General features: G+C 43.7%; 1 protein-coding gene and 1 pseudogene across 2 annotated transcripts in view; both read right to left on the bottom strand.

The window, feature by feature from the left end:
* Ptpn12 (protein tyrosine phosphatase non-receptor type 12) overlaps nt 1–9899 on the bottom strand; it is a 71464-nt gene extending 61565 nt beyond the window's left edge. Inside the window, exon 1 of one of the 2 annotated variants that reach the window (XM_028778122.1) lies at nt 9638–9899. Coding sequence is in view for 1 of the 2 variants with exons in the window: in XM_028778120.1 (XP_028633953.1) it covers nt 9638–9736 (99 nt within the window). In the remaining variant the exon portion in view is untranslated. The remainder of the gene's footprint in view (nt 1–9637) is intronic. The other variant, XM_028778120.1, reaches the window with a different exon arrangement.
* A 1958-nt stretch (nt 9900–11857) lies between these two features.
* Nucleotides 11858–12304, bottom strand: LOC114630055 (annotated as a pseudogene).
* Nucleotides 12305–12654: the final 350 nt, after the last annotated feature.

Here is a 12654-nt window from a genome sequence, read left to right as displayed (position 1 = left end):
TGATAGAAAGACTTAGCAAGTCACAGGAACACCAAGTAAGCAGCACTCCCTCTGGCCTCTGCATCATTTCCTGCCTTTAGGCTCAGGCCCTGCCTGAGTTCCTGACCTGACTTCCCTGGATGACAGCCGACACACTGTAAAATGACCCTTTCCTCCCCAAGTTACTTTTGTTTGTCACGGAGCTTCATTACAGTACCAGAAACTCTTAACTAAAATAGGGGTATAACCCAACAGTAGATCACAGGGTTATCATTCAAGGTCCTGGGAGGAATCCTCAGTACCAAAAGGAAAAGAAAAAGCAAAACCCAAGTGTTTTGATTGCTTTGCTTTCTTACAGTGTTGGAAGGGAACCAACCTAGGGCCTTATACATGCTACTCAAGCACTCTCCTACTTGGTTTAATTTCCAAACCTGCAAATAAGAAAACATCAGCCTAACTAAGAAGTGGGCAGAGAGAGAAAGCAGGACTTCACATATCAGTAAAATCACCAGCTTCAAGAATACTATTGAACTGGAGTGGTGTGCATGTCTGTAATCTCATACTTGGAACACCAAGGCAAGCTATCTCAAGTTCCAGGCCAACCTGTGCTACATAGCTGTTACATGAAATGTGAGTAATATACAGCCCAAAGCCCTAGAAAACAGGATCTCCACCTCACATGCCCCAGGAAAAGCTTCTGAAAGCAACTACTGCTTGGTTCTTGCATCTACTACAAGTTAGCGACATAGTACACACTGTACTATTAAACACCCGGAAACAAGCTTCTGTGTGATTCCAGAAGAGAGAATTGTCAGTAATTATATAAATTTTAAAAATTTACCCACTAAAAGAATATGAAAAATGTTGGAGTTCAGCATCTTTGTGGAAGAGTGGTGGTCAAACAAATACGTATCACTTTGCTTACCTTAGCACATTTTCAACTCCAATCTAATCAAAGGCCCTTTTCCTATATAGTACTAAAATCCAATTCTACAGAGGACAAGTGCCTCTAGATCAACTACACTAATATACTTATCCCAGAAACTGAGAGGTAAGTACACGTCCCCTTCAACACTTTAGGTAAAGATTCTAAGTTTTTAATTGTCAGGGTATGGGGGTAAAAGTTTGTAGTTCCAGCACTGAAGAGGCTGACACAGGACTACTGCAGGTTTGAGGCCAGTTTTGGTTACAAGCAAACAAAAAAATTTATTTATTTTTGAGACAAGGTCTCTCTATGTAGTCCTGGCTGTCCTAGAGCCTGTGTAGACCAGATAAGGGTGAAGAGAAAAAATAAAAATGAATCATGTACCAGGTGGTAGTAGCGCACACCTTTGATCACAGTATTTGGGAGGCAGAGGCAGGTGGATCTCTGGGAGTTCGAGGTCAGCCTGGTCTACAGAGTGAGTCCCAATATAGTCAAAATAACAGTAACAACAACTACCAAACAAACATAAAAACAACAAAAAAAAATGCTTCCAATGCATTCTCTAAGGGTGTATTAAAACAAAAAGGAAGAGATTAAACACATGTTTCCTGATCTTACTAGTATGGTTCCCTTTAGCCTAAAGATACAGCACTTTCAAGTATATTAGGAAAGTGAGGACGACTCATGGAAGAGAGTGAGACAAGAAACTGGAGGCCAGGAGACAGCAAGGACTGCTTTGGAATTACTTGCCAAACATCCACCAGTTCACAAGAAACCACAGTGACACAATTACCTAGATTTTATTTATTAAAGCCAAAACCAGAAGTTGAATTGGGTACTTTATTAATGCGATACCCTTAGCAGCCCATGATTTACGGAGTCTGTCCCACCTAGATGAACCCTGAGTCTCTAAACATACTGAGCAACACTCACTGCACCAGATGCATGCAGAAGAAACTGCAAAACCCAAAGCATCCTTATTTACTTCAGTCTGGCTTTTTTTTTAATCTAGAAAAATTCTTACTCATCTATTTATGTGTATGTGAGTGTGTTCACATGTGAATACAGGGCCAGAGGAGAATCCTTTGGAACTGAAATTATCATAGGCAGATATGAGCCACCTGACATGGGTGCTGGGAACTAAACTTGGGTCATCGGTAAGAACTGTATGAACTAACTTTTCCATATACATATGTATGTATGTGCATGCCACAGTGCTTAAGTGGAGATCAGAGGACATAGCAGTCAGTTCTCTCCTTCCTTCACATGGGTTCCAGGGACTGAACTCAGGTCCTAAAGTTAGCAGCAAGGTGCCTTAACCTCGAGAGCCATTTTATTGACCAAACTGATTATTTTTCTTTCTCATATTTTCTTTCTCAGTGATTAATAAAAATACTGCCACATCTGTGTAACACACTTGTGTGTAGGAAAGGGGAGAAACAGCTCTCATAGTAGTCTAAGACTTCTATGGACTTTTTCGGCCTTTTGAAAAATTTACCTGATGAATAAATCTGTCTTTCTAGGAGTAAACTTGACTATAATTTCTACATGCAGTAGACCACAGCATTTACATTACAGTCAAGGCTGTGGGCCAGATCGAAAATGACGTGCCTGCCTCTAGTCTTAGAGCTTTTCAATGAGGGAAGTCAGAATGTAAATGTTTTTAAGATTAATGAAATGAGTGGTATAGAAACATGAACATGTTTAATGCATGAAAAGTTAAATTCATCCAAATGTTAATGTCTTTCTTTTTCATCCTTTTAAAACCTTAAAACCTTGTTTCTTTCCTCTTTTGAGACAAGGTTTCTCTGTGTAGCCCTGGCTGCCCTCAAACACAGAGATCCGACTGCTTCAGCCTCCTGAGTGGTGAGATTAGAAGGTGTGATTCACAACCACTGCCTGGCCTTCAAAACCTTTTCTAAACTAAATGTCCAACACTGGAAAAAGAAAAAAGAAAAAAAAACCCAGAAATTTTCTAAAAATAAATGCAGTAATCATTCTAGGAAATGAACACATTAAGTAAATTTTTAGTGCACTGTTTCAAAGATCTGGAAAATTAAAAGGTTGTCGTCTGCCACTTGTGAAATTTAAAACTTAAGTATGTCTGTCTGAACACAAAAGATGGGCAAGAAAACAAAAACTAAATGAGTTACATTAAGCATGAAGATTAGTTCAATTTTAAGGACTGAAAACTATTTCCTATTTCTAGTTTTCAAAAACTAGTTACATACACAAAAATTTGCAAGCTAATCCAAGATACTATTTCATACCTGCAACGATAACAATAACCAGAAAGACGGACATGAGGATATAGCAAACTGGGATTCACATATATTCCATTATGTGGGGTGTTAAATATAAAGTTTTGGAAGTAACTCAACCAGCTAAACAATTCCAGTAATTCTGTTTTTAGTCTAAGAGAACTGAAAACCTAGGCCCACACAAAGTCACACACAAACATTCACAGCAGCATTACTGTTCATAGTGGCCAAAAAGGGGAAACAATCAAATACCCTCAACAGACTAATGAATAAATCAAATTCACTCTCGACAAAACAGATTATATTTCAGACATAAACAGAATAAAGTACTATTAGCACACACTGTAACATGAATGAATCTTGAAAGCATGCCCGCACAGTTTGGTGACAGTGGGAGACTGAAGCAAGAGGACACTGTGCATCTGGCCAGCAGAGGCCACAGGACAATATCTAACTCAGACACCAGGGGCTACAGGACAAAACTCAGACACCAAAGCAAACAAACAAAAACAGGGTGGGAGTGGGAGTGGGGGCAGAACACAAAGAAAATAAAACAAAACATTGTGGAAGACAGTCACAAATATTCCAATTGCACTTAACAGACCATCCAGATCTGGCAAGTCTCCAAAGGTGGGTAACTGATCATTGCACCAGGAGGGGGAATGACCACAAACATACACGGGGTTTCTTTTGGCGTGCTTAAGATGTTCTGCAATTGATTGTGGAACTCTGTGGCTATACTAAAAACTAGTGAACTAGTGAATGAACTCAATGGTAGGCAATTTTTTTCTCTGTAAAGTTATTAACTTTAAACACCTCCATAGGCCACAATATTGAATAAGCAGTTCATATTTTATACCTCTGTGGTCTTTCAGTAGCTCTTTATGTTTTCTAAAATTTCAACTACAAGTACCAAATCTGAAGATTTCAGGGTTTTACTTACTTGTACTTAAAAGAAAATAAGATGCATAGATAATAAATAGTAGAAAAACACTCTCAGAACTTTGTCTTTTTTTCAGATTCTACCATCTAGTTTCAAAATGTTAGACTAGATGGAAGAAAACTATACCTACATATCACCTATTTTCTCTTCCAAGGACTATAATCTGGCTTCCTTCTATATCCTAACCCCAAACTGCTTTTTCTAGATAGCAAACCTGTCAAACAGAGTGGGTGCTTTCTCAACTGCGCCATGCCAGGCCTTTAAGCACTATGATTTAGCTCTAGAGACAATTCCTTTCTCAAATCCCTCCCAGGCTTCTCAGACATCCCTGGTTCCTTTCCTGTCTCTCTACTCTGACCACACCTTCCCAGGAACAATCACAACACATTTTCAAGGTCTACCCTATTCAAGATAATGCGCGTCTCAATCAGCTTAGTCACTCAGGATGCTCCACCATCTCCTCCAAACCCCGGACTGCTACCTATATGAGCTCCACACTTGTTCTGGACACTTCACGGGCATTTAACATATCTGGAACTAAATTCATCTTCTCTTCTGAAACTTTCTCATAGAATCTTATTTGATCAGCTCTACTTGTTTCTTTTCTTATTCTTTCACCCACTGTACGAAATGGTACCTTCTAGCTTGAGTGACTGCACCCCAAGCCACAGTATCACGTCCACACCTAGAGAAACATTAAGACATCTCTCCCTTTTCCCCAGTCTAGTTATTTAGCCCCAGGCTAACTTTCAACTCAGGATCCTCAGTCTTCTGAGCTCTGGGACCATGAGTGTGCACCACCACCCTGGGCTTGAGGCTTGCTAATCCTCTTCAAATATGTCATGTATACTCTAGTTTTCTTGACTTAATTCAGATAAAGTCCTTTTTGCCAAACAACTACCTTACTTAAGACATTCCACTGCCTGCCCTGCAAAGATTCAGAGTAGTATCTTTCAGTTTCTCTACTAGAACATATCTGAATAGGATAAGGCTTACGGTAATCTTAACACGCAGGCTGGGAAGGTAGGGTGTGAGGAAGGGAAGACCACAAGAATGGTAAACTAGCATATTTGTTATTTTCAATAACCTCACTTTTTCCTGGGACCCTAAAAGGTATTTCCAACCTGTAGCTTCCACATACACAACAGGGTAAGGAAGAATGTGGCCCAATACCAAACTATAAACTCATTTAAAACATAATGAGATTTTTCTGGAGCTTTTTTGGTTTTGTTTTGTTAACTCAACTGCATGGTTTTCCAATGTGAATTTATACATGACAACTTGGTATTGCAATGTCAAGAGGTTGGGCATGCCTGCTAGGGATCAGTGTACAGTGACCATTATGGTCCTACAGATTACTAAATAGTAAACACAGTAAGATCCTTCACGAAGTGGAGGATGAAAATAAAGTGGACTCACCACCAGCACCCTCTCCTCACAGTCCAAAACCTCCCTGCCTCAGGCATCACCTTTTGTCTGCATTATAGATTGGTTCTCTGGTCCTCAATACATGGTCCAAAGCTGCCTCTCCTCAGTCAACTTCAGGGAATGGGTATGGAAGAAAACCTAACTCTGAGGGCTAGACAGTTGTTTCAGACTCCATTAAGGGCACTGGCTATTCTAGAGGACCCGGGGTTCCATTCCCAGCACCCAATGACAACTCACAACTGTAATTCGAGTTCCAGGGAACTGACACCATTTTCTGGACACAAGACATGCATGTGATACACTGACATACATGTAGGTAAAATAGCCATACACATAAATAAAGATAAAAAGACAAACCCTAACTGTGAAATACTGATGCGTACCATCATCAAGAAAGTAGAGAGTAAAGATCAAGTTCCAGACCTGTCATAAATTAGTTTATCATATTAGCAAAATTAGCATGTCAATCATAATGTACCTGTCTACAAATTCTCCGTGCCTATGTTTCTCCTTTTGAGAGAAAGGGTTCAACAGACCAAGGACAAGAAGAATAAACTATAGTTAACTCCTTCTTTTCTCCTTCCCTCTGTCCATCTTTAAGACAGAACCCTCAGCTCTCACATAAGCTAGACTTATCTGAATCTCACAATCTCCCTGCTTCATTCCCTGACTGCTGGAATTACACGAAAAGCCTACCACATGCCTGTGCAGGCAGAAAATCTTTTATCATCAATAGTAACCAAGAAATATGTGCCAGGAATAGTGGCAAATATTTCTACCACATGAGTGGTAAAGGCAAGAGAATACAGAGTACAAGGTCAGCTTAATATACATGGCAAGTTCAAAGCTGGCCTAGGCTGTATAAAATCCATCCAGACTCAAAACAGCCAAAATGAGGAAAAAAAAAATCCAAAGCAAACAAGATACAATTTCTAAACCATTAAATATAATCAAGATAATTATATTTATACTGACAGGTGTATAAAGTAACTTTTTAAAGTTGTAAGCATATATAAATGTTTTGTATCCTCTGAGTACTTCCTATAAAAATACATTAGGAATAAACAATGTAGAGGCTTTATTCATGTTAATCAAAGTATATAACAAAAATACAATACAAGCAAACAGTTTCTATAATAGTCACATGTGGCATGCTTAAATTATTCCTAGAAAGTAGCTGTAATTAATAAAAGACACCAAAATCTAAGCTTAAAAAACTCCAAAAGACAGCCAGGCAGTGGTGGCGCATGCCTGTAATCCCAGCACTTGGGAGGCAGAGGCAGGCGGATTTCTGAGTTCGAGGCCAGCCTGGTCTACAGAGTGAGTTCCAGGGCAGCCAGGGCTACACAGAGAAACCCTGTCTCGAAAAAACAAAAACAAAAAACAAACAAACAAACAAACAAACCTCCAAAAGACAAGAACATAACACAGGTATGGCAGCTCATACCTTTCATCACAGTACTGGGGAGGCTGAGGCAGCACTGCCACCAGTTCAAGGACAGCCTGGGTCATAGAGTTCAGCTCCCTGACCCTCAGAAACAAAACAAATAAAACTTCCAACTACTTACAAAGGCATACATATGTACTTATTGTGACACAGACTCATTACAAACATAGATACAGGAAGAATGGAAGTAGCTCCACCCTTAAAATAGGGCCACTATGGAAGCCCAACCCATCTCCTCAAATATAAAGTATTACTGATTATACCATTACTGTTAATAATTATATTCTACAACTTGCAATTCTGAAACTACTACTTTATAATGAAACAGTTGTAGTAGTGATATTGCCTTTTAAGACTCAGTTCTACAATGTAGAGATCTTAAAATGGATATTTAAATCCACTTCAGAATTTAAGAATAACAAGTTAGAATTTATCTGCTCATCTTTGATTCTCTTTCCATGACAGAAGACAGTTCCTTTCCAGCCTTCTAGTCAAGGGAAAAAAGCAGAGGCAACTGCCAACAGTCATAATTATAGCTACTGCTTATCAAGTCAGGAAATTAAAAAAGCAAGCCCTATAAAAGAATGGCTTTAGTCATCAAATCTCTCATGCAGAACTACCCAGCTATACTTTGGTATTATGGAAGAATGGGAACACATTTGGTCTTTGTGAAATGACATCTCCAATAGGAATCCCTGACTCATCTCTAAAGCATGAACTCCAAGGCTACATCCTCTGACCAAAAGTGCAGGGACTGGGCACCTGTCCGGATGGCTGCATTACCAAACAATGATCCCTGACAGAATATGTCCAGGACAGCAAGATGACAAGCATGCAACAAACAGCCAGGGCCACACGGCCCCTTCTGTGACCAAGAAAGCCATTAGTTCTAAATACCCTAAATAAGCAATTTTCTTCTACGTTTACTACAGATCAGTAAAAAGAGGACTCTTTCCAATTTTTGCAAATCATATCATTCAAAAGATAATAGCCAATCAAAATTCGATGGTAAGAAGAGGGAAAAGTACCTTTTCCAGAACATCATCTAAGTATCAGATAATATTTAAAATAAGGAATAATTGGACTTTGATCTACATTTTCAGTCCTCACTATAGCTTGTTCCTAATTTCTATTTTTATAAATTTGCAAGGTGGAAGTCAAAAAGCCCCACAATACTACTAATACGGCCAACGGTCTACTTTTCAAGCCATTAACAATTTTTACACTAAAGTTTTACTAGACAGAAATCTCTTTAAAATGTGAAAACCCACTTCAGTACTAAAAATCTCTTCATTTGCACTTTGAAATAAAAACTAGCTAACATTTCGTAGCCAGTCACTTTTATAGACATCAACCGCATATGGTTTTTCATAACCAAATTTCAGATGAACTGATTATTCTTAGAAGTGCACCTTCTCCAGAGCAAATTTTTCCCTAGCTCATTTGCTATCCCAACCCCCTCTTTAGAACGAAGGACTTCCCAAAGTCCCATTTCCTTTTCCATTCCCCAGACCTCCAGGGTTTACAACGCCCCAGTCTTGCGCAACATCCGTAGGAGCAGCAGCCGCAACCACCGCCTCCAAAGCCGGGAAACAACCCTAGAGGGAACATTGTCCAACAGAAAAATAAAAGGAGCGGGGAGGGGGGTAATGTAGGAAGTGAGCTTCTGGTCCCACGCGTTCAGAATTGATACCCCCCTTCCAATTATGCACCTAGAGAAATTTCACGTACTAGACTTTTAACCCTCACCTCCACTCGCTCAAGCCTGCCTACACAAGCAGAGGGCGGAAAGAGGGGTGGCGGAAAAGAGGGGACGGGAAGGTTATCTCCCAGTTCAGGGCTTCAGCCCATACAGTCGCCTCCACCCGATCAGGACTATTGTTCCCAAGTTCCCCACCCCCACCCCGGATAGGAAGTGATAGTCACATCCCCTCCGGCTTCTGCAATATCCCCTCAAGTCCGGAGTGAGCTTCCTTCAGGATAACCCCCATCCACACTGACCCCCCACCCCCACCCCCTTCAACCTCAAGTCACACTGGCCTCACAAGTCACCTCAAACCTGGGTCTCATGAAGAAAAGAAACCTGACCAGATAAATGGAGAGCAGGTAAACCGTAAGATTGCTTATGGTCAACCCTTTGGCAAGCGGTGAGATAATAACCGTGAACTCAGGCACCGCGCAGTCCTGCTGCCGTCCACTCGGACCAAGGCCGGCATCAGGGGAGCCAGCGAGTTAAAGCTCCGTCAGCCTCAAGCCTTGAGCTCTGCCGGCCGCAGCCAGACAGCTCGCCTCGACCCTCCCCGCAGGGGCAGGCGCGGAAGGCAGGCGTGGGAAGGCGAGCCCGCACCCCAGTCGCCGCCGCCGCCGCCCGGCCCGGGAGACAATAGGTAGTCGCGGGCGGCGGGGCCGGAGCGGGCTGGGCCCGGCGGCCGCTCCCTTCGCTCCCGGGCCGGCAGGGCGGGCGCAGCACGGGCGGCGGAAAAAAGAGGCTGACCTCGCCTCCCGCAAGCTCGCGTACGGCGCTAGCGGCTGGGCGCGCGCCCCGCTCCTGTCCTCGCACTGCACACAAAGCGCTGGCAGCCCCGACAGACTGGGAGAGGCGAGGGAAGCTCGGCGGCTGGCCACACGAGGCGCCGGCAAAAACGGACACTCACCATGAAGTCCCGGGCGAAGTTGTCCTCCCCATTGTGGTCCGGACTCTTCATGGCCTGTACCCTCTGGATGAACCTCCTCAGGATCTCCACTTGCTCCATCCTCCCGCGTCCTCCCCGCCGCCCGCCCGCGCGCCGCAGCGCCCGCTCCGTCTTCCCCAGCTCGTTCCGGCCCGCCCTCCCTCCCCGCCGCGCGAGGCGGCTGCGGCTGCGGCAGCACCGGCCGGGCTCCCGGCGCAACTTAAAGAGCAGCGCCGCTTTCCCCACTACGAGGCGAGCCGCGGGCTAGCGCCGGCCCCAACCCCCAGCTTGCCCCATCCTCCTTCCCCGCCCTCCTCGCTCCGAGACGCCGCCGCCGCCTCAGGAACACGGCTCTCCGTTCGCCCTGCCCCCTTCCCGGTTCTGCCTCCCCCCCACCCCCCACCAGCAGCCGCGGCCGCCTCTCCCCACGGGCGCGCCCCCGCCGCCACCCAGACGCGCGGGCCCGCACAGCGGCCCCGCCCCAAGAGCGAAGACCAAGCCGCCCCCGCTCGCCTGCCCGGGCCCGCCCCCTCCTGCTCTGAGTGGCTGGAAGCCGCTTCCGGGGCGTGGCCCTGTTTGGGCGCTCGCCGCTCGCTGCGGTGAGATTGGGTTGTGGTGGACGTCCTGCGTCTGGAAGCCGGGCCAAGCCCAGTGGGTCAGACAGTAAACTTCAGATGGGGCTGGCGGCCTCTGGGTTTGGCGGAGAGGGAAAGCTGATTCCCAGAGTGCTTCAGCACTACCGCCGACCATGGGCTGGGACTACAAGACCCCGCCTGCCGGAGTGCCGGGAGCAGGGTGGGACAGAGGTATGCTGGGAACTGTAGTAGCGCCATCTCCACCTTCACGCCCGTAGGTGCTCTTCTTACTTATGCCTTGGTGAGGGTCACCCAAGGCTTTGGCACTTGGGCTGGGAGAAGCCAATAGTTTCTTGGGTGAAAGGGCTTACTCTTTGCAAACATTCTAACCCCACTGAGTGAAAGCTTTTCATTCGGAGTACGTTCTTCACACCCTTTTTGCCAAGAGGAAGATAATATAGCTTCCTATCTTTAAATCCTCACGGTTTCAGAGTTCAATGGGTGACAGTCTTTCGTAGAATAGAATTTGTGACTCTTAGCAGAGAACATGCTGATGCAATCTGTCCTTTCATAAATAGAAATGATTTGCCCAAAGTTCACCCCCACAGCATACTTATGTAGAGTCAGAACTAGAACGCAAGTTCTACTTTGACTCTAACAACACACACTGCTTCTCGAAAGGACGAGAGTTTGTGGTGGTACCGTTGCACAACTGAGGGATTTGATCCATGGACTGACTTTGGTCACCTACACCCACAAACAAAAAGCATGTTTTCACAGAACAGGTTGCCAGGAAATTTGCTTAAGATAGGAGATATCCATGCAGGAAACATTTCCTAAACTGATGTTTGGTTGCACCATGAAATTTAATTAGAAAATAGAAGACAACAAATACAAGTAGCAATATACAATTACTCTTTCAAATACAGAGAATAATCCACCTAATAAATTCCTACCCATTTCTCTCAAGGCATTTCAAGAAATACTTTAAATTCTAAAAGAAATTGTTGAAAGGAGTGTCTCTAGTAATTTAACCCACTACACATGCTAAATTTCACTGAATGTGATCAAAAGAATCAGGCTGAAGGTGACAAATAGGTAAATGGCAGAATGCTTTCACTTTTAATTATGTCTTTTTATATTTTGGATTCTCTGAGCCAGGGTCTCACTTGGTAACCCAGGCTGGCCCTGAATGCATGGTGGTCTTTTTGCCTCAGCCTCACAAGTGCTGGGAACACAGGCTTGGACCACTGTGACCACCTACACTTTTGATACGTCCAAAGACATACAAACCAGTCAGTGATTAGCAAACAGTATATGGGTGTGCTTTATAGGAACTATTGGCAGTCCAGTGTGTACCAGGCCCACTGGACCTGGTACCCACTATCAGTGGGTCTGATTTGCCCTAGTGATTTGTAGGCTATCTTTTTTTCCATATGAGAAAACTCTTGCAATGCTTGAGGGCTGCTTGAGTTTCCAGCAGCTATTTTTGGCATTGTGTGTAGGTGAGGTAAAAAAGTGTGTCTGAAAAGTTCATTGATTTTTGAAAGGCTTAGCTTTCCTTGATGATTAACTAGCTCCTTTTTCTAACTTTTTTCTTTTGTAAGATTTATTTTATTTTATTTTATTTTTTGTTTTTTCAGGTTTATTGAAAATATGGCATAACAGATTAAACAGCTCCACGTGGTGTTTTGAAATTCATCCCAACTGTAGGCTGAGTGACCTGAAGGTTAGAGAGACTGCCAAAGTCCAGAAGCTTCAGCATTTCCTTGGTGTCAGGATCTACCTCAATGATCTCCTGGTCTAGGACTGAGACCTCAGGAACATAATTATCTCTCCTCTCTCTCTCTTCTTCCTGCAACTTGATAGAGATACCTCTCACAGGACCTCTCTGAATCCGCTTCATCAGATGTGTGACATAGCTGGCTATCTTGTTCCGAAGTTTCTTGCTGGGGATAATGGCGATCTCTTCGAACATGCGCTTGTTGGTGTGGAAGTCATTTCCCAGGCACGTGTAGTACTTCTCAATGATGACCCTGGCCGCCTTCTTCACAGTCTTTGTGCGACTCAGTAAAAGAGGAAACAGGAAACACCGTAAGATTTATTTTATGTATGTGAGTACACTGTCACTGTCTTCAGACACACCAGAAGAGCGCATCAGATCCCATTACAGATGGTTGTGAGCCACTATGTAGTTGTTAGGAATTGAACTCAGGACCTGTGGAAGAGCAGCCAGTGCTCATAACCTCTGAGCCATCTCCAGTCCATCTCTGACTTTTCTTACAATTAGAAATTGTACAAGATAATGAATTTGGTTTCGTCACACATGCATGCCATATCCTTTGTTCATATTCGTCCTCCCATAACCCTTTCTTTGCCACCCTTATATGCTTTGTCCTCCCAGGCTTCCCTCTTCTAAATCTA

This window comes from Grammomys surdaster, unplaced genomic scaffold (genome assembly GCF_004785775.1).
Source record: "Grammomys surdaster isolate TR1022 unplaced genomic scaffold, NIH_TR_1.0 325, whole genome shotgun sequence".
Taxonomy (NCBI): Eukaryota; Metazoa; Chordata; class Mammalia; order Rodentia; family Muridae; genus Grammomys; species Grammomys surdaster.
Note: the sequence above shows the minus strand (reverse complement) of the source record. Positions and strands in the feature narration are given on the sequence as shown.